General features: G+C 45.7%; 1 protein-coding gene across 9 annotated transcripts in view; it reads right to left on the reverse strand.

Moving 5' to 3' along the window:
• CHD5 (chromodomain helicase DNA binding protein 5) overlaps nt 1-21,314 on the reverse strand; it is a 409,378-nt gene that overhangs the window by 97,984 nt on the left and 290,080 nt on the right. For all 9 annotated transcript variants that reach the window (XM_082273263.1, XM_082273262.1, XM_082273261.1 and 6 more), the window contains exons 16-19: nt 20,301-20,438; nt 17,253-17,374; nt 8,747-8,920; nt 2,623-2,764 (exon numbers count right to left, since the gene is read on the reverse strand). In XM_082273263.1, the coding sequence (XP_082129389.1) occupies nt 2,623-2,764; nt 8,747-8,920; nt 17,253-17,374; nt 20,301-20,438 (576 nt within the window). The remainder of the gene's footprint in view (nt 1-2,622; nt 2,765-8,746; nt 8,921-17,252; nt 17,375-20,300; nt 20,439-21,314) is intronic.

Consider the following 21,314-nt stretch of genomic DNA (forward strand, 5'->3'; position numbering starts at 1 on the left):
GTTGTAAAATCCTATAATCCATTCTATTACAGTATTATATAATGTACAATGTGTGTGTTTCTGTAATATGATTGTTCTAAATACCTTTGGTACAGCGCCGCTGGGCACTTACGTGACCCGCCGGAGCTCTCTTCCCCACTCTGAGCATTGCAGAGGGATGGGCCGAGATCCCTCGGTGACAGCCGGGAGAAGAGAAGGAGAAACAAAGGTATTTGGCACAATAATATTACAGAAACACACACACATTGTACATTATATAATACTGTAATAGAGGGGATTATAGGATTTTACAACCACTTTAAAACTAGGGCTTATTTTCGGGGTAGGGTTTATATTACAACCACCCTGGAAAATCACAGTAGGTCTTATTTTCGGGGGAAACAGGGTATGTAATGAAAATAAAAAACAAAAAGAAACACTTAGGGCTTGTCCACATGTGCTTTGGTGTCTGAAGAGTGATCTGCATTCGGATTGCTCCTCAGACGCATTTGACAGGCGGTGAGGAGGGGCATTGGGCGGGATTGCGAGGCGCTTGCACAGCGGCCCTTTTCACTTGGACAGGGGCCATAATTCCTTCCGTGGGTCCCCAAGCACGTGTACACTGCAGGCTGCTGCCTCTGCAGCTGAACAGAGAGCATTGGGTGGCAGGAAACTGTGTGAAAGTGTGATTGAGCCCTTAGAGATTTTTATGAATGTAAAGTGGGGCACAAACTAGTAGAAAATCTGCCGAAAATTCCCGTCCAAGGTAAAATCGTACGATTTTTGTGCACAACTTTCAGCAGCCAATGCTGACATTTTCAACGAAAAAAAAAACAGAGGGACAAACACCAAAATTTTTATCGGCCGCCCCCCGGCTCGACCAATTTTCGTTTAATGTGTATGCAGTACGTCCGCGAAAAATCGGATACGAAAGACCGCGCATGTTCTGAAGTTGCTGATGACCCGGAAGTCTAGGAACAAACGTCTCAAAAAAAAAATAAAAATCAGACGAGAAATTTCGTGAGCATTATGCACTGTCAACTAAAAACGGTTATGACCGCTGAGAATGAGAGAGAAAAATCGGAGGATATTTCGTCTTAAGACTGGAATTCGGGTCAGTTCACACCACATGCAGTCCAGTATGTTTTTTTTTTTCTGCATCAAAAAAATGCATGAAAAGTAGGTTACATGGTTTTCAATGGCATAGTTCACAGCAGTGCTTGCAGTTCCAGTGTGTTCCAGTTCCAGAAAAAAGAAAGTAGAACATGCTGCATTTTTCCTACACTGGACTGTACTGGAACGCTGTAAAACGCATAAAAAACGCACCGGAATGCATTGGAACACACATGTTCTTATTTAAGGTTAAGAAAAAAAGAGAGGGAAAAAATGCTCTGGACTGCATCAAAAACACATAAAAAATGCGTCAACGCGCATGCAAAAAAGCATCTGGAACACATTCTATGGTGTGAACTGGCCCCCAAAGTTTTACTATACCTGCCTAGACTCTGCTTTCAAGCAACTGCAAACCTACATTTTTTTTTTCTTTTTAACCAGTCCTGGACGGCCCTATAGCAGATTTACTGCTACAGGGCGGCCCTTCTGTGCAGAATCACGCATACTATATTATCTAAAGTATTGGGACGCCTGCCTTTACACACACATGAACTTTAATGGCATCCCAGTCTTAGTCCGTAGGGTTCAATATTGAGTTGGCCCACCCTTTACAGCTATAACAGCTTCAACTCTTCTGGGAATGCCGTCCACAAGGTTTAGGAGTGTGTCTATGGGAATGTTTGACCATTCTTCTAAAAGCGTATTTGCGAGGTCAGGCACGGATATTGGTCAAGAAGTCCTGGCTCACAGTCTCTGCTCTAATTCATACCAAAGGTGTTCTATTGGGTTGAGGTCAGGACTCTGTGCAGGCCAGTCAAGTTCCTCCACCCCAAACTCCCTCATCCATGTCTTAATACATGGATGAGTACAGGTACGGCGATTCGTGGGAACCTGCCGCTGTATATCGATGGCGGCTGGTCGGTAAGCGGTTAAAGGCTTGGTGTTTTAGAAAAATAAAAAATAAAAAACAAATTAGACATGCTCTGTTTAGTGTTTTTTTTTTTTTACAGAGCAGCCCCAATCCTCTTCTCAGGTCCCCTGCTGGCACTCCAGGCCCCTCCCCCCTGCCCCAGAGCAAGCAGCTTGCTGCGGGGGCATTAAAGCAGGTGCATTTCCAAGCCCCTGCTCTATGTGGCTATTCACACACAGAGCCATGGCTTGGCCCTGCCCCCCCCTCTTCTCATTGGCTCGTTGGTTGCGAGCGGGAGACAATGGCCCCCGCTGCTGCCTCAATGAGGAGTTAGGAGTCTCCGAGGAGCTAAGACTCTCGTGCACATTGCTGGATCACGATGAGGCTCAGGCAAGTATTCTTTGCTGCACAAAGAAGGTTTTTTACCTTCATGCATAGAATACATGAAGGTAAAAAACCTTGATCCTTTAGAACCACTTTTAGTGTTCAAAGTTACATGACAACTCACACAAGTGTAAACGGAGCCTATATATAAAGCGCTGCATAAACTGACAGCGCTATACAAGTACCTGCAATAAATAAATGAAATAAAAATATAAATGGGATTTGAAGCCTCTTACCACAGCAGCTACAGGGAAAAGGTAAGGGTGATTGCAGCATTTCTTCAAGTCCATCATGATATTCAGCAAGGACACCTGGTTTCCTCCACCTTTAGAGTTCAACGCCTCAAAATTTCGGGTCAGTATGAACTTATAATACTTCCTAAATCAGCAAAAAATGTAATCTAGGTGAATGCAGCAGTTATAAGAAATGTATACATATGACTATATAGAAAACACATCAACCAATCAGATTTTAGCTTTTGTTCAGTTGGGAATGTCTGAGCAGACATCTTATTGGTGAAATGAATAACACATCCTCTAACGCAGCCCTTCTCATCCTTCTTACCCCAGAGGAACCCTTGAAATAATTCTTAGGTCTCAAGGAACCCCTGCTAACATTAATTAATTGGGGGGGGGGGGGTCAGTCAGTCACAGCTCAAGCTCAAGCAACCCCTAGCAATCTTTGGAGCAGCCATTTTTCACCCTTATGACCCAGTGATACACGTACAATAGTTTTTAGGTCTCAGGGATCCCCTGCTAAAATTAGTACATTTGGGGTCAGTGGGAAGAAGGTTCCCCTTACAATGGTGGTAAGATTTCCACCCTTAGGGCTCCTTCCCCTTTGGTCCCTTAACCATTTCAGCCCCTGAAGGTTTTACCCCCTTAATGACCAGGCCATTTTTTGCGATACGGCACTGCATTACTTTAAATGACAATTGCGCGGTCGTGCTGCGCTGTACCCAAATAAAATTGATGTCCTTTTTTTCTTACAAATAGAGCTTTCTTTTGGTGGTATTTGATCACCTCTGCAGTTTTAATTTTTTGCACTATAAACAAATAAATAGCAACAATTTTGAAAAAATAAAAATTGATTTTGTCTTACCGTAAAATCATTTTGTCTGAAGTTCATTGTCAGACGCAGCTCCATATAATTCTTGACCATTGTGTTATGCTGCCCCCTACAGGAGTAGAACACTAGGCAGGAAAAAGCTTTACCATGCCTATCCGGCAGTCCCTGCAGGCATACACCCACACACTCTGCTGTAAGCCTCAGTTTTGTTGCAAGCAGTGTTTAGAGGAAAAAAACCCATCAAAATCAAGATAGAGGGGCTGGTGCTGCGTCTGTCAATGAACTTCAGAGAAAAGGATTTTATGGTAAGACAAAAATCCAGTTTTCTCTATCGTTCATTGACAGACGCAGCTCCATATAATTCTTGACCATTGGGACATACCAAAGCAGTATTTGCATGAGGGGGTGGGAAAACAACGCAGAAAAAGAACGTTCATACCAACAAGGCTAAAACTTAAGCAAACCAGACTATAGAGCTTAACCAGGAACAACTGGAGCTCAACTTGACAAACACCCTCAAAGAGACAGGTCTCTTTTAAACAGCAGTCTGCAAAACTTTGCGGCCAAAGGAAGCATCCGAGGATGCCAACACATCAACTTTATAAAATTTCGTAAACGTATGCACAGACGACCAAGTTACTACCTTGCAAACTTGTAACACTGACGCCTAATGGCGAAAAGCCCAAGACGCACTCAGCGCCCTAGTACAATGCGCCTTCACAGGGAAAGGCGGAACCGGACCCTTCAGTGAATAAGCCTGAACCACCGTCTGCCTGAACCATCTGGACATGGTTGCAGCAGACGCAATCCCTGACGAGGTCCATCCGTAATGACAAATAGAGAGTCTGATTTCCTAAAAGATTCAGTGGCTGCCAGGTAGAACGTTAATTGCCCGAACCACATCCAACTAATGCAATGCAATTTCCTTAGGATGCGTGGGCTTAGGGCATAAAGAAGGCAGCACAATGTCTTCATTTAGATAATAAGCAGAAACCACCCTAGGAAGAAACGACTGACTAGGTCGAAGTACCACTTTATCTCTGTGGACAACCAAATAAGGGGAACGGCAGGGAAGCACCGCCAATTCCGATACTTTGCGAGCAGAAGTAATAGCCACCAAAAAGGCAACCTTCTGCGAAAAGGTGAGCAGAGAAATCTCCATAATGTTCCCAAAAGGAGGTTTTTGAAGAACAGACAATACCAAATTCAGATCCCACGGAGGCTCGCCTTGGAGGGGCCACATGACGGACCCCTTGGAGAAAATTGCGAATCAACGCATGCAAAGCTAAAAGGGCGTTGGAAGAACACAGCCAAAGCCAACACCTGGCCTTTATTAGTAGCCAAGGCAAACCTCATTTCAACACCCGTTTTAAGGAAAGTCAAAATCCTAGCCACCGAAAAAAGGCGAGGATGCATCTTCATAGATTCACACCATGAAATGTACGATTTCCATGTATGATGATAGATCTTCCTAGAAGTAGACTTCTGGGCTTCAACAGTGCAGGAATCACAGAGTCAACACCTGGCTTTCAACAGCCAGCCCATTAAAGCCAGCGACTGTAAAGCAGGATGGAAGATCGGCCCTTGAGACAACAGATCTTCTCTGAGAGGAAGTCTCCAAGGAACATTAGTGACCAATCTTACTAGATCTGCGTACCAAAACCAGCGAGGCCAGTCTGGAGCCACCAGATTGACTTGAATCCCCTCTGCCTCTATCCTGAGCAAAAGTCTGGGCAGGAGTTTCAGCGGTGGAAATGCATATACCAGGTGATAATGACCCCAAGGAGCCACCAGAGCATCGACGGCGTTGGATAAGGGATCCCATGACCTGGCTACAAACCTTTGAACCTTCTTGTTGAGCCGGGAGGCCAACAGATCGACATCGGGTGTCCCCCACCGAGCACACAGGAGATGAAACACCTCAGGGTGTAGGGACCATTCTCCCTGATCCAACACCTGACGACTCAGATAATTCGCCTGCCAGTTTTCCACACCTGGGATGTGTACAGCGGAGAGAGCTGGAACAAAATGTTCTGCCCACTTCAAGATCTTGGCCAACCTCCCGGGCGCCAGGACACTTTTGGTACCCCCTTGATGATTGATGTAAGCCACACCCGTGGCATTGTCAGATTGAAACTCGGACTGGACAACCCTGGAGACGATTTGTCCAGTGACAAGGCAAAGTTTTATTGCCCTGATTTCCAGAACATTGATCTGAAGTCTGGACTCTTCCACTGTCCAAGATCCCCCTGGGCACACAGCTTCCCCAGCACTTCTCCCCAGCCGGACAGGCTGGCGTCTGTGGTCACCACATTCCAATACAATGGAAGGAAAGACTTGCCCTGGCTCAACGCCAATGAGCAGAGCCACCATAGAAGAGAAATCTTTGTTGTGACTCAACCAGATCATAGAATCCAACAACTTTGTTCCATTTGACCAGAATTTCCTTCTGTAAGGATCTGGTGTGGAACTGAGCCACCCTTCCTGGGCACCGTGAACAGGTTGGTATAAAACCCCTGAAACCGTTCCTGAGAGGGAACTGGCACAATCACGCCCTGCAATAGCAGATCTTGCCCTACCTTTCGTAGATCCGTTAACCGATCTGGAGATAAGCGGAGGTTGGACAGGAGGAACCTGTCCAACGGCCGGGACCTGAATCTGATCTTGTAATGAATCAAGGTTATGGAAAGAAGCGCAGACACCCCCCCCCACCCCAAAGACGGGGGAGGGCGCCCCTTCATGCAGACAAAGATTTGTCTGCAGAACCGGATTGGCCTGTTTTCGGCTTGCCCGACCATGTCTTCTTGGAACCCCCAGAAGACCTGAATGGCTTAGCTCCTTTCTTCAGCGACCCAGAGGCACGAAAGTACCACCTACGAGCAGTAAATGAAGGACCCCGCCTATGACGCGGAGCCTTACCTTTGGAGGATTTGGGTAGGAGAGTACTCTTCCCACCCATAAGGCCTTTGACCAACTCATCCAGGGAGGATCTAAACAACCTCTCCCCCGTAATGGGAAGAACACCATCAGGCCTAGGACTCTCATGCAAGTCCGCAGAGAGGACTGATTGCTCAAAAGAAAGAAAAAAAACAGCAGGGAACAAGGTCCTATTCCTAAACTAGGCAGAAACAAACTGAGGCTTACAGCAGAGTGTGTGGGTGTATGCCTGCAGGGACGGCTCCATAGGCGTGGTAAAGCTTTTTCCTGCCTAGTGTTCTACTCCTGTAGGGGGCAGCATAAGTCAATGGTCAAGAATTATATGGAGCTGCGTCTGTCAATGAATGATAGAGAAAAACATTTCTTTTACTTTCTGTCATAAAACATGTATAATATAAAAATTGAAAAAAAATCGAATTTCTTCATCAAATTGGGCCAATATGTATTCAGCTACATATTTTTGGTAAAAAAATCCCAATATGTGTATGTTGATTGGCTTACGCAAAAGTTATCGCATCTACAAACTATGCATTTTTTTTTTTTTTTTTACTAGTAATGGCGGCAATCATTGACAAATCGGACATCTAACTGACACTTTTATCGGGACCAGTGACACTAATATAGTAATCAGTGCTAAAAATATGCACTGTTATTCTACTAATGACACTGGCAGGGAAGGGGTTAACATCAGGGGCGATCAAAGGATTAAGTGTGTCTCTAGAGCAGGGGTCTTCTAACTACGGCCCTCCAGCTGTTCAAGAACTACAATTCCCATCATGCCTAGTCATGTCTGTGAAAAGAATTTTACAATGTCTCATGGGACGTGTAGTTGGAGGACCGTAGTTTGAGGATCCCTGCTCGTGCTTGCTAACTGTGGGGGGGGGGGGGGGGGTTTCTCTTACTGGGGTAAGATAGAGATCCGTTTTCCTGTTTAGCAGAAACACAAGATCTTGATCTTCTCCCCTGTCAGAATGGCAATCTGCCTTGTTTACATAGTCAGATCGCCATTCTGCCTCTTCTGGGAATGATCAGAACGATCGCGGGCGGCTGGTGGACATCGGTCCTGCCGGACCCGCTGATCTAGTGTCCAATCAGAGCGCGATTGTGCCTCCGGCAGTGAGCATGCCCCCCAGTGGCTTTTGCACGAAATGACATACAGGTAGGTGATTTCACGCAATAGAGCCGACCTACCGCATTAAATATTCGGGAGGCGGTCAGCAAGTGGTTAAGGGTGATCCACATGGTCTGAGCACTGACAGGCAGACCCCCCACCCCTTCAACCTCTGCAGCAATGCTGGCAGCACTCATACGTCTATTTCCCAAAGACAACCTCTGGATATGACGCTGAGCACGTGCACTCAACTTCTTTGGTTGACCATGGCGAGTCCTGTTCTGAGTGGAACTTGTCCTGTTAAACCGCTGTATGGTCTTGGCCATCGTGCTGCAGCTCAGTTTCAGGGTCTTAGCAATCTTCTTATAGCCTAGGCCATCTTTATGTAGAGCAACAATTCTTTTTTTCAGATCCTTTTTCAGAGAGTTCTTTGCCATGAGGTGCCATGTTGAATTTCCAATGGCCAGTATGAGAGGGTGAGAGCAATAACACCAAATTTAACACACCCGTTCCCCATTCACACCTGAGACCTTGTAACACTAACGAGTCACATGACACCGGGGAGGGAAAATGGCTAATTGGGCCCAATTTGGGCATTGTCACTTATGGGTGTACTCACTTTTGTTGCCAGCAGTTTAGACATGAATGGCTGTGTTGAGTTATTTTGAGGGGACAGCAAATTTACACTGTTATACAAGCTGTACACTCACTACTTTACATTGTAGCAAAGTGTCATTTCTTCAGTGTTGTCACATGATAAGATGTAAAATATTTACAAAAATTAGAGGGGTGTACTCACTTTTGTGAGATACTGTATATTTTACCAAACAATTGGGTATTATAATGTGTTTTTCTGCACCAAAATTAATTAGTTGATTTTTTCCACAAATCTGCTTTTGAAAAAATCTTTGCACAAGTATCATGTGACATAAAAATATGCAATACCCACCATTTTATTCTCTAGGGCCTCTGCTTAAAATTAAATATGTAATGTTTAAGGGTTCTAAGTAATTTTCAAGCAAAAAAAAAAAAAAAAAAAAATGCAGATTTTAAAATGTAGGAGAGGAATGTCAGAATTGGCCTGAACTGGAAGCGGTTAATTGCAAAGACAACCAAACCATGAAGGCAGAGTTACCCTTTACTACAAACCACTTTGGACATACTGAGGAATTCTGAGGCAACACAAATTCTGTTAATTACAATGAAGAGTCACGCTGGTTATAGTCCTCATGGATTTTACTTACTTCTGCATTTGGCTAAGCTCCACCCGCACTATTAATTCTGTTTTGGCTGGCATGTTCTTAAAGACATCTGCTTTCAGCCGCCGTAGCATGTGAGGCCCCAGCAAGTCGTGGAGTTTTTTAATTTGGTCTTCCTTGGAGATATCGGCAAACTCTTCCAGGAAGCCGTCCAGATTGCTGTAGGGAAAAACATTACAGAGAAATCATTTCTGGTGATCACAGACAGAAAAGAGGGCTCATCTCTCCTCCGATCACCTGTGTTCATTCAGTAATGCAATGATGGTGTGCAAACTGCAGTAATCCATAGCAACCAGTGGCTTCCAGAAATTCCATCTGATTGGGTGCAATCAGGGCCGGGGGGGGGGGGGGGGTGGGGGAGACCACCAGTCCTCCTGTAGGGGGTGTGGTCACACAGGGGGGAACCTTTTACCTTCATGCATAGGATAGATAAAGGTAAAAAACCTTGAGCTGGGTAAGGTAGGATCCGGAGTAATTCCCTGGTGTGGAGGGGGTCAAAGGGGCCCAATGCGTCCTAATTCCAGAAGTGCTGCCTTGTCTGGCCAGAGATCAGGGAAGCACAAAGCCTGCGGGGTTAAGTGCCCCCTGGAAGTGACACCCCGGGGTGTTCCCTAGTATAACTATGGGTATGGAACCCCACTGTGAGAAAGGGCAATAGGCCACAACACCACTTGCTTTTTCTGCACATTGTCTCATGGGTTAGGCCTTTTGGATGAGACCAGGGCAATTTTTGTTACTAGTCTTCAAGGCTTAGCCATTGCACATGAACCTTTAGTTTTCTTCAAGTATGTCACTTGCACTTATTTGTGTATTTTTTTTCACTCAGGATACAGTGGAGATCGAAAGTTTGGGCACCCCAGGAAAAAATGTGGTGCATACTAGCTCATTATGCTTTTGTCTTTCAGTTTTTTGTTTTTTTTTTATATTTTTTTTATGAGGATTACAACTCTTTAGGGTCCTTTCATACGGCCGCTCCGCTGCTTTAGTCCGCTGCGGGACTTTTTTTTTTTCACGGAGCGGATGACACATATCATCCCATCCGTTTGCGGATGATATGCGGACATAATGTAAGTCTATGGCATTGCGGATGTCAGCGGATGACACCGCTGACATCCGATTTTCCTTCCTGTCCATTTTTTACACGGATGAAAAAATAGGGTTCTGTTCCATTCGTAAAAACGGAACAGAACTGAAAGGAGGAAAATCGGATGTCAGCGGATGGTATTCCGCTGACATCCGCAGTGCCATTCACTTACATTATGTCCGCAAATCATCCGCAAACGGATGGGATGATTTGCGGACACACGGAGCGGCCGTGTGAAAGTACCCTTAGACCCGATTCACACTAGCGCGACTTTTCAGGTGACTTGTCAGCCTGACAAGTCGCGCTCCCTCGCGGTCCATTGAGTAGTACAGGACCCGTTCTAATAGGAGCGACACAAGTCGCTCCGACTTAGAAAAAGGGTCCTGTACTACTTCGGGGCGACCTCGGAGCGACTTGCATAGACTTCCATTATGTGAAGTCCCTGCAGGTCGCTCCGAAGTCGTGGTGCATGGGAATGCACAAGTCGCCCCCGAAGTAGTACAGAGTCGTGCCGCCCCAGTGTGAACCGACTCTTAGGCCCCGTTCACATAGCAGCGACGATACTTCCCGAGGCGACCTCCGAGGTCGCGGTGCGAGCAGCACACCGTGACCTCGGAGCAGCCGGCACGGACTTCATAACATTGAAGTCTATGACGGTCGCTCCGGGTCGCCCCAAAGAAGTTCCGGACCCTTTTCTAAGTCGGAGCGACTTGTGTCGCTCCTATTAGAACGGGTCCGCAACTTTTCTATGGAAGGCGACCTACGGCGACCTGTGAGGCGACCAGGTCGCCTCACAGGTCGCCCCAGTGTGAACGGGGACTTAAAGTGATTTTAAAGTCTCGTTTTTTTTTTTGTTTTGTTTTTTAAACAAACATATTATCCTTACCTCCTCTACAGTTGGGTTTGCACAGGGCAGCCTGGATCCTCCTTTCCTCGAGTCCCTCGTTCCTGCTCCTGGCCCCTAATATCTAACGGTACAAACAAACCGAACTGCCCCAACCTATAACTGGCCTTAAAATGATTATAAAGTCAATTTTTTATTTTTCTAATAAAATATCAAACATGTCATACTTACCTGCTCTGTGAAATGGTTTTGCACAGGGCAGCCTGGATCCTCCTCTTCTCAGGTCCCCCTTCTGTGCTCCTGGCCCCTCCCTCCTGTTGAGTGCCCCCACAGCAAGCAGCTTGCTTTGGGGGCACCAGAGCCAAGTCACAGCTCCGTGTGTCCATTCAGCAGACACGTAGCTGCAATTCTGCACCCCCTCTCTCGCCTGATTGGCTTACTGACTTTGATTGACAGCTTCAGGAGCCTATGGCGCTGTGGCTGTATCTCAGTCAAGCAGGAGGTAGAGTCTCGGGATGGCTGAGGGACTCATGGACATCGCTGGACAGAGAGGGGGCACAGGTAAGTATTAGGGGGTGCTGGGGGGGCTGCTACACACAGAAGGCTTTTTTATCTTAATGCAAAAAAAGCATTAAGATAAAAAAACCTTCCTGGCTTTACAACTCCAGCAATACGGCGTCTCTGAACTCCCCACCGGCTGCTGACATCTTTGGGCCGGCAAAAATGACGCTGGAGTTCAGTTAGCTTCGGCATTGGCACATTTGTACAATTGCACAGGGGGCGTACAGGCAGGTACGTAATTCTAAAGCAGACAAACCATGTCTCTTCTGCATCAAAAACCCTGCCTGTTCGCCCATTTTTATATTTTCTCCATAAAGTTCCACTTTAAATCCAATCTCCAGACGAGACAACTACAGTGCATCCGGAAGGTATTCACAGCACTTAACTTTTTCCACATTTTGTTATGTTACAGCCTTATTCCAAAATGTATTAAATTCATTATTTTCCTCAAAATTCTACAAACAATCCCCCATAATGACAACATGACAGAAGTTTGCTTGAAATCTTTGCAAATTTATTAAAAATAAAAAAAGGAAAACAATCCCATGTACATAAGTATCACAGACTTTGCCATGACACTCAAAGATGAGCTCAGGTGCCTCCGGTTTCCACTGATCATCCTTGAGATGTTTCTACAACTTAATTGGAATCCACCTGTGGTAAATTCAGTTGATTGGACATGGTTCGGAAAGGCACACACCTCTCTATTTAAGGTCCCACAGTGCATGTCAGAGCACAAACAAAGACATGAAGTCCAAGGAAATAATTGTAGACTTCCGAGACAGGATTGTATCGAGACACATCTGAGGAACGGTACAGAAAAATTTCTGCAGCATTGAAGGTCCCAATGAGCACAGTGGAGAGAGGAGAACCTTCCAGAAGAACAACCATCTCTGCAGCACTCCACCAATCAGGCCTGTATGGTAGAGTGGTCAGACGGAAGCCACTCCTCAGTAAAAGGGACATGACAGCCCGCCTGGAGTTTACCAAAAGGCATCTGAAGGACTCTGACCATGAGAAACAAAATTCTCTGCTCTGATGAAACAAAGATTGAACTCTTTGGCCTGAATGGCAAGCGTCATGTCTGGAGGAAACCAGGCACCGCTCATCACCTGGCCAATACCATCCCTACTGTGAAGCATGGTGGTGGCAGCATTATGATGTGGGGATGTTTTTCAGCGGCAGGAACTGGGAGACTAGTCAGGATGGAGGGAAAGATGAATGCAGCAATCTACAGAGACATCCTTGATGAAAACCTTCTTCAAAGGCTTCTGGACCTCAGACTGGGACGAAGGTTCATCTTCCAACAGGACAACGACCCTAAGCACACAGCCAAGATAACAAAGGAGAGGCTATGGGACAACTCTGTGAATGTCCTTGAGTGGCCCAGCCAGAGCCCAGACTTGAACCGGATTGAACATTTCTGGAGAGATCTGAAAATGGCTGTGCACCGACCCTCCCCCATCCAACCTGATGGAGCTTGAGAGGTCCTGCAAAGAAGAATGGGAGAAACTGCCCAAACATAGGAGTGCCAAGCTTGTAGCATCATACTCAAAAAGACTGGGGGCTGTAACTGGTGCCAAAGGAGCTTCACCAAAGTATTGAGCAAAGGGTGTGAATACTTATGTATATGGGATTTTTTTTTATACATTTGCAAAGATTTCAAACAAACTTCTTTCACGTTGTCATTATGGGGGATTGTTTGTAGAATTTTGAGGAAAATAATGAACTGATTCCATTTTAGAATAAGGCCGTAACATAACAAAATGTGAAAAAAGTGAAGCGCTGTAAATATTTTGCGGATGCACTGTAAATCGTGAAAAGTGAATCGTTTTACCGGTCAGCAAATTTACCCTTCACTGGAAATGCCTGAGCTCGATAAACTGAAGGGGAGTCCACAGACTTTTAGTTCTATGGAATATCTCTAAAACCAAAAAATATAATTTTCCTTTATTAGTCTATTGTGAAATCTTTTTCCACTTGAGACCCATCTTTGACTTTTTGTTTTGTTTCAAAAAGCTTTATTTCTCTTTTGTGAAATGACCACAGATTGTATAACCATTAAGTGATATTCACATTTAAATAAAATACTCCAACCCAGCAGGAAACCCTTATTTGTGAAGATTTCACAGCAGGGGATGCTGTTAAAACGTTAAAGCTTCTAAATCCCGATGCAAATCATTGCTGATAAAAAAAAAAAAGCTCTTCTTGCAACGCTTCAATCAATATGCACTCTGCGTGACTCATCGTCCGCTCTCGCCCGGCTGCTGGGAACATGTGATGACTCCCACTTATGAATAATTTATAAGTTACATTTTTTCACAGCCTCAGACAACGGATCTTAATGATGTTGACAAGACGGGAGAGGGAGGGATGGCGGCCAACCATGAAACAAAGGGAGGGGTAAAAAAAAAAAAAAGATTATACCAGAGCGAGCCTGAAAGCCACCAGGAAATGTACGGTACTGCAAGGCGCTTAATGTCAGCAGCATGTATGAAAAGAGACGTCGTAGTATTTTTATGGTTCTTTTTTGATATACGGCCAGGTAAAGGGCTATAGAAAAACATGGAGCAGCTGCGTGAGGGGGGGGGGGGTCATGGAGGCACTCTGTTGGATTGGCCAACAAATCTTTAAATACTTTAATCATCATAGGCGTGCGCAGGGGGTGTGCCTTGGAACACCCTAACCACTATGTGTGGTGACGATCCCCCTGTACCACAGTGTTATTGGCTTCTCCCCTCTTCTTCCATCTGCTGCGGGGGATGTTTTAGGATGGAAAGCAGGGGAAGGGGCTGGCAAATATGTAATTTACCGATCCCCTTCCTTTTCACAGTGAACACACTGTTTCCATTCATAACTAAAGCATAGTAAACTGTGTTTGCTATGCTTCGGTTTGTGAACGAACAGGAAGCCACTCAGCACAAAGCACTTCCCATTCATTTGCTCCCCTGTGCAGCTGAGGCTGCAGAGAATTTCATGTGCATGAGAGCTTTTTTAGGCTGCGCACACCTATGTTAGGCATACTCTATGCTGCTTGGCTTTTGTCCTTTGTAGGAGGAGGGCTTACCAGTTAAGACCCCCTTGTGTACAATTTCAATCTATTGGAACAGTGTCCCTAGGAAGACGTCAGCTGTGTCGAAATGCGTCGGGATTGGCGTGCTGACGTCACCACGTGATACCCGGAAGTCGGGCGACTGTGTTATTTGCCGGTTTTTTTACAGCGCTGCTCATCTTTTTAAATGTGAGTGTTCTACTTGTTTTTTAACATTAAATGATATCTGTTACGTACTTTCACTATGGAGGTTTTTATTCCATATATATGCTGATACCGCTGGGGAGATTGCCGCAACATCTGGGGTTCCCTCTGGAGGTTACGGTATCCAGTGCTTTTCTGGCACTGTGTGGAGATTCGTGGTATACCCTATTGAGCTGGTCTGTCATCCGGATCCTACAGGGATAATTTTGAAAGGCTTATACTTTTTTATTCTGGTAAGCGCAATAGTTTGTCTGTGGTACGGAGACACTGCGGAGGAAGATTGCACTTCGCTGTGGTGGAGGACCTCATGTCTCATTTCTTCACATCAGAATACCCACCTTTCCTTTTTTTGTTTGGGACTCTCTTTTTTGTCTGCATATATTATTTGTAATTCACACTATTATATGTTGTGAGCACATTATTTTGTTTCACTTTTATGATTTAATATAATTCATATTATTGTATTATTTTATAAGTCTCACTGACATACATCACCAGCAGCGCAGCTTTGATTAATATTTATGCACTATTGGAACAGTGTTATGCACTGCCCTCTTGGGGTTCCTACTAGTCGCTTCTTTTGCTCTTGCCCCTTCCATGCTTTGAGGCGACCCGAGTCTTCTTTCCCATTTGGATTTAGCTCCACAAGATCTTAGTTATATGTATGTTAAACTGAGGAAGCCAGTAAATGGTGAAACGCGTAGAGACCGGCGCCCAAATTGTCTACTGCAGTCGTTCTATTGAATGTATATTGAATACCATTTTTTATATGTATACCCATGGGCTATGGTTTAGCAGAATGAGCACCTTTTTTTATGGAGCCTCCTATTCACAATATGTAATTGTACTGAAATGTTTTTATGGACAAAGGTATTTTTAAGACATTTTTGTAATGAATAAAGTTATTTTGAATTTTAAACTAATCGAGTATTCAGTTTTTTGGGGTTAGAGTGGCACCTCTAAAATCCTTTTCTCTTCATTTTTGCTTTTCTTGCAGGTAAAGTGGAAGTAAATCCTTTTCTGGCACTTGTACCTACAGGCAAACCTATAATAAGGCATACCTGTAGGTACAGTGAATATCTCCTAAACTTACACAGTTTAGGAGAAATTCATACTGAATGTAGCTGATGACGTCACCGGCACATGCGCTCTGAAGGGACGGCATACCCGTGCCATCCTCCAGAGCTCCATGCCACAGTTCATGACCCCCATGCGCAAGCATGGGAGTGACCTCATCGTGACCAGACGGCTGGAGGACGCGAACCTGGAAGAAAGACCAGGTGAAGATAAAAGCGCCTTCAGCGGTGACAGTGTGCCGCTGGAGGGCTTGGTTCTAAAGTAAGTATTTCATAATGTGCTAGCATGCGATGCATACTAGCACGTTATGCCTTTACCTCACAGGGTTTAAAGGGCTATGCCCCTACCACTGATTGTAAATATTTTAAAAACAGAACCATGCTCCTCTATATATTGAGCAATTATAAAGAAGCACAGAGGAACTTTAAAGTGGTTTTAAAGACAGAAGGTTTTTTAACCTTTAATGCATTGTATGCATTAGCGTTAAAACCCGCCTGCATGCAGCGCTCCCCTCAGCCCCACCTAAATACTTACCTGAGCCCGATCTTGATTGGCGCTTGCTGCTGTCAATCACAGCCAGTAAAGAGGGAACAGGGGGCAGGGCCAAGCCACACTGTGTGTTGTTAATGGACACACAGACCTGGCTCGGGAGCAAGCATGCACGAGTGCCCCCATAGCAAGCGGCTTGCTTTGGGGGCAGGCGGGATAAGCGGCATCAGGGGACCCGAGGAGGATTGGGGCTACTCGGTGCAAAACCATTACACAGAGCAGGTAAGGTATTTAAAAAATAAATAAAAAGTTTGCCTTCAGAATCACTTTAAGCAAACCTATTGCGTTGCCCTTGCTTGCCAGCTATTTTGGCAAACAGTTTGTGAGGGTGTCAGCTACTAACAGGAAAAAGTAGAGCCACCTTCCGGTAACATCGCCTAGTAAACTTTTATTCAAACCAGGCCTCTTTGCTCTATCAGTCCCCACCAACTGGCCACACCCCTCTGACATGTTTCACAACAACTGGGCTTAATCATGGAGGTGACCTATTACAAATAAGCTCAAAGGAGTACAGCCAAAGCTTGTTTGGCTACACTTCTCCTGTGGATCACAGGATTGCAGTTAGTTTGCGAGCAGCTGAGAGCCTGAGCCAGCCGCTCTTGCTCCCTCCACAGCCCAGCACTCCAGTGCCTGACAATCACCAGCTCTCTGCTCACGGAGCTCTGAGAATCGAATGATCAACGGTCTTTGACCACTCGGTTCTCAGTCTTAGAGCCGGCGGGGGACAGATGCAGCATCGGACCAATGCTGCCTCCACCTAGGCAAGTATGATTCTTTAAAAAAAAAAAAAAAATACAATACTTCTCTTTTAATCTGGGTAAAATGTATCAGAGTGGGGAGGCCACTGGACAGGGACTGATATAGCAAGCAGGCCTGGTTTGAACAAAAGTTTACCAAGCGATGTTACCAGAGTGCGGCTCCGCTTTATCCTGTCATCGTAGAATGGAGTGTGGACGGGCACTTTTGGGAACCGGCAGCTGATTGTGTTTGCAAATCACCATGTTGGCAATGAGACTTTCAGCAGCGCTGCCAGCTTTGAAGCTTGTCAAGTTCTGGCTATGTGAATATGCTGCAGGACCGGTCAGTTTGCATGCTGGCTCATTTAGGATGAAACACTTACTTGAATCTTTCGGGGGTCAGGAAGTTGAGAAGATGAAAGAGTTCCTCTAGGTTATTCTGGAGTGGAGTCCCAGTGAGCAGCAGTTTGTAGTCGATCTTGTAGCTATTTAATACCCTAAAGAACTTGGAAAACAACATTATGTGGTGGAAGCCTTCACCAATGCATCAGAGGTTCACAGGTCACACTTCAACAGAAATTGCTTACAATAGTTGACTGGAATAATCATTCATTGATAAACTATTAGTGATGAACAGGTTAACATCCCCCCACGGCGTTCCCTTACAGCAGGGGTCTCCAAACTGCGGCCCTAGGGCCAGATGTGGCCCTTTGCTAGTCTTTATCTGGCCCCCGGGGCACTATTCCTCCCACTGATATGAGGCACTATTCTTATAATTCTTCCCCCGATACCAATGATGGGATACTATTCCCACTACTAATAGGGGCACTGCTCATTTTCCTCCTATTGACCACCAAACCTGAGGTCATTCTCATTGACATTTACTGCCACAATCCGGCCCTCCTAAAGTCTGAAGGATAATAAACTGGCCCTTTGTTTAAAATATTTGGGGGGCCCTGCCATACAGGGTCCTTTACTACAGGGATAATGGTGCTGGATATATTTCAAATCTTAGGGGATATTGCTTAAAAAATAAAAGTGGTTTAAAAATATGTATCCTTTTTTTCCCTCCAAAATCACTTATAAATCTTTTCTATTCTTATTTCCAGCCAGTAAGTGCAACTCATTTTAAGTGTTCAAAATGAGACACGGCAGTGATTCCCTCCTCCCCGAGAGTCTAAAAGTAAACAGCTCCTGCTTTGCATAGAAAAACTATAATAACAATAGTAGCAAGGGCATCTACCCCGTATAAGGCCCCTTTCACACTGTAGAGTCCGTCGGCAGACTCCGTTTATCTCAGCGGGGGATCGGTCTGCCGATCTCCCAATGAGCAGGTGGGTGACAGCTCTGTCTCCACACTGCGTGTGGAGAGGGAGCGGTCAGGTCTCCGCTGTTCTCTATGGGGGAATCGCATGGGAACAGACCGTCTGTCCATTCTCATCCGATCCGCTGGACGGATGGAAAATAGGGTTTCCAATCCGTCCAGATTTGACAGATTGGATCAGATGTCTCCGCTAACATCCGATGTCCCACAGAGATGCATGGGGCATCTGTTCAAATCCGCCAAAAAAAACAGACAGGTGGATCTGAACGGTCCGCCTGTGTGAAAGGGGCCTAAGAGTTCCCATCCTCTACACCAGCCTTTTTCAACCAGAGTGCCCAGGCACCCTGGGGTGCCTTGAGGTTTCTTCAGGTGTGCCTTGGCAAAATGCCTAAAAATTGCCCAAATTTTTTTATAAAAGCTGGCGTGTGGATGAAGCCTGCCTTTTAGTTACACAAAGTCACAGGTTTTCATTGTGCACCTTTACAATCTTCTAGCTCCCGGCATCCTAATGACCAATGGCATCATCAGTTAATATGGAGGAAGTCAGTCGCCTGCATAGCATCCTTATTTGACTCTCCCCTGCCCCTCTTCATCAGAGTTGGGGGGTCACATTAGCTGAATGACAGAGAAAAGCTGAGGGAGAAGAGAAACATTGGAATACTAGGCAGTACCAGTTTGCCAAAGTGTATTTGCTTTGGAAGAATAAATCCCCTCTAACGTTGGGTGTCCTACTTGTGTGGATGTTGCTGCAGTATGAAAAACAATTAGAATAGTTTTTACATTGTAGAATGGGGTGCCTCAAGACTGTCCATAAATTTTAAAGGGTGCCTTGACTGACACAAGGTTGAGAAACGCTGCTCTACACTACTCTTCCTCTTGAATGAAGGATGTTTACCAGGGTCACTACACTCAACAGTGAATGTACATGAGGAGATAGCTAAGACTGAGGTGCCTCCATAAAAACAATTGAGGCTCCCAGGCATTGCTTCTTAAGAAATAAAAGCTTATGGCAGCTTATGGATGTGGAGGAGAGAAGACTGCAGATAAACAGGTACAACTTATGTAGAAGTATTTGTTTAATCTCTGTGTATCACCTAAGGCCAGTGACTTCACTGGGTATATGGAAGGGTTTACAACCACTTTTAAACAGTGCCACATACTACATGAAGGTCTGTAGGGAGGAAATATAGAAGACTTCAGTGCATTCTAATGCCTCGTTTCCACTGAGCGGGTTGGTTCGGTACGGTACGCTATTTTGAGTGTTTCCATTATGAAAGTGGCCCATACAACCGAACCAAACCGCACCATTCCTAGTCCTCCTTCAGATGTAGAGCCATAGGAAATGGTACGGTACGGTTAGGGCGGAGCTACTGGCGTCACACGATACATTCCACTGATTGGCGGACAGGAAAACATCAATGCTCACATCAAACGAAAAAAGCTCAGTCCAGATAATAGTCCAGACTTGCAGTGGAAACGCTCACCTGAATAGGCCGGACCCTTATAACCCTTCCAAACTGTACCGTCCCGAACGGTTCCGCTCAGTGGAAACAAGGCATACGTTACCAACTCGAAGCAAGTGAGCAGAATTCTGACTTCATGCTGACTTTTCTGATGTCCACGTCTGTTCCAGGTCAAGAAAGTGGCGAGCAATAGCACCCTCTGTATTTCCCTCAGTACAGGTTTATTTTAAAGGCAGAGTTCTTAATTCTAACATTTAGGAAGGCCAAAGGATGGAGCAGGAAAGAAAATTGCACAAGATTACCCCATCAACGCAGACCGTGCTGACAGGGGAATCCCTTCTGCCGAGAGAGGGGGGGAGAGGAGAACCCTCAATATTGCTAGTGGCTATAGCAACCGCTAGCGATGATCGCAAGTAAAATCTGGCAAGTTGGATTATACCGATCGATCAATCAACTTTGCCAGCCTAACATATCCTAACTTTCTGGGAAAGACACAGCGTATGGGTGACCTACAACTATACTGGGAAGGCCACAATAACGTTTACATTCATGGTAAGCCATTGCTCCAATTACAGCTTTAAGAGGGCATCTGGTAAACAATAACCTTTAACCTTTTAATAGGCAAGGCTTTAACAATGACTTACTTTTGATTGGTTGTTCTTGAGACGGTGAGCTTCATCCACCACTAGACACGCCCACTCGATGGAGCCCAGGACTGCATGGTCGATCGTAATGAGTTCGTATGATGTGAGCAACACGTGGAATTTTATTTGAGCTTCTTTCTAGATAAAAGAGGAAAATGTTGATCTATCCATTATTAAATATGTGCTCCTACTATGGAGACTCTCAAAATGTATAGAGTTAGGACTACAGATAATAATGTGGTGCCTTGTTGCGGCCTCTGCAGCTTACCCATGTATTTGCAAATGTGTGCAAACTAAACTCCTTATTTTAACGTGAACTGTTAGACAGCACAATTTGGTTTGTTGCAGGCTGGCTGGTAAGTTCAGCTGGGATTTTTTCTTTGTATATGTTTGACATGCAATGTCCTTCCATGTGCTCCCTGCCGTTAAGGTCAGTTATAGGTTGGGGCAGTTGACGTTTACTTCTCCCGGGTCTCTGCCTCCTCATTGGCTGAGACACAGCAGTTGGAACCATTGGTTCCCACTGCTGTCAATCAAAGCTGGGGGGGGAGACGGGAGTGGGGGGCGGGACTGAGCCACGCGCTGTGTGTCCCATAGACACACAGAGGTGCCTTAGAAGCGAGCATGCTCAAATGCCCCCATAGCAGGCAGCCTGTTATGGGGGCACTCGGCGGGGGGGGGGGGGGGGGGGGGTCAGAGAACCGGCGGGGGACCCAGGAAGAGGAGGATGGGGGCAAAAGCATTACACAGAGCAGGTAAGCCCCCGTTCACACTGGGGCGACCTGTCAGGCGACCTGGTCGCCTGACAGGTCGCCTTCCATAGAGAAGCTGCGGACCCGTTCTAATAGGAGCGACACAAGTCGTTCCGACTTAGAAAAAGGGTCTGGAGCTTCTTTGGGGCGACCCGGAGCGACCTGCATAGACTTCGATGTTATGAAGTCCGTGCCGGCCGCTCCGAGGTCGCGGTGCGAGCAGCACGCCGCGACCTGCGAGGTCGCCCCTGGAAGTCGGATC

This window comes from Pelophylax lessonae (genome assembly GCF_965119305.1).
Source record: "Pelophylax lessonae genome assembly, chromosome: 12".
NCBI lineage: Eukaryota > Metazoa > Chordata > Amphibia > Anura > Ranidae > Pelophylax > Pelophylax lessonae.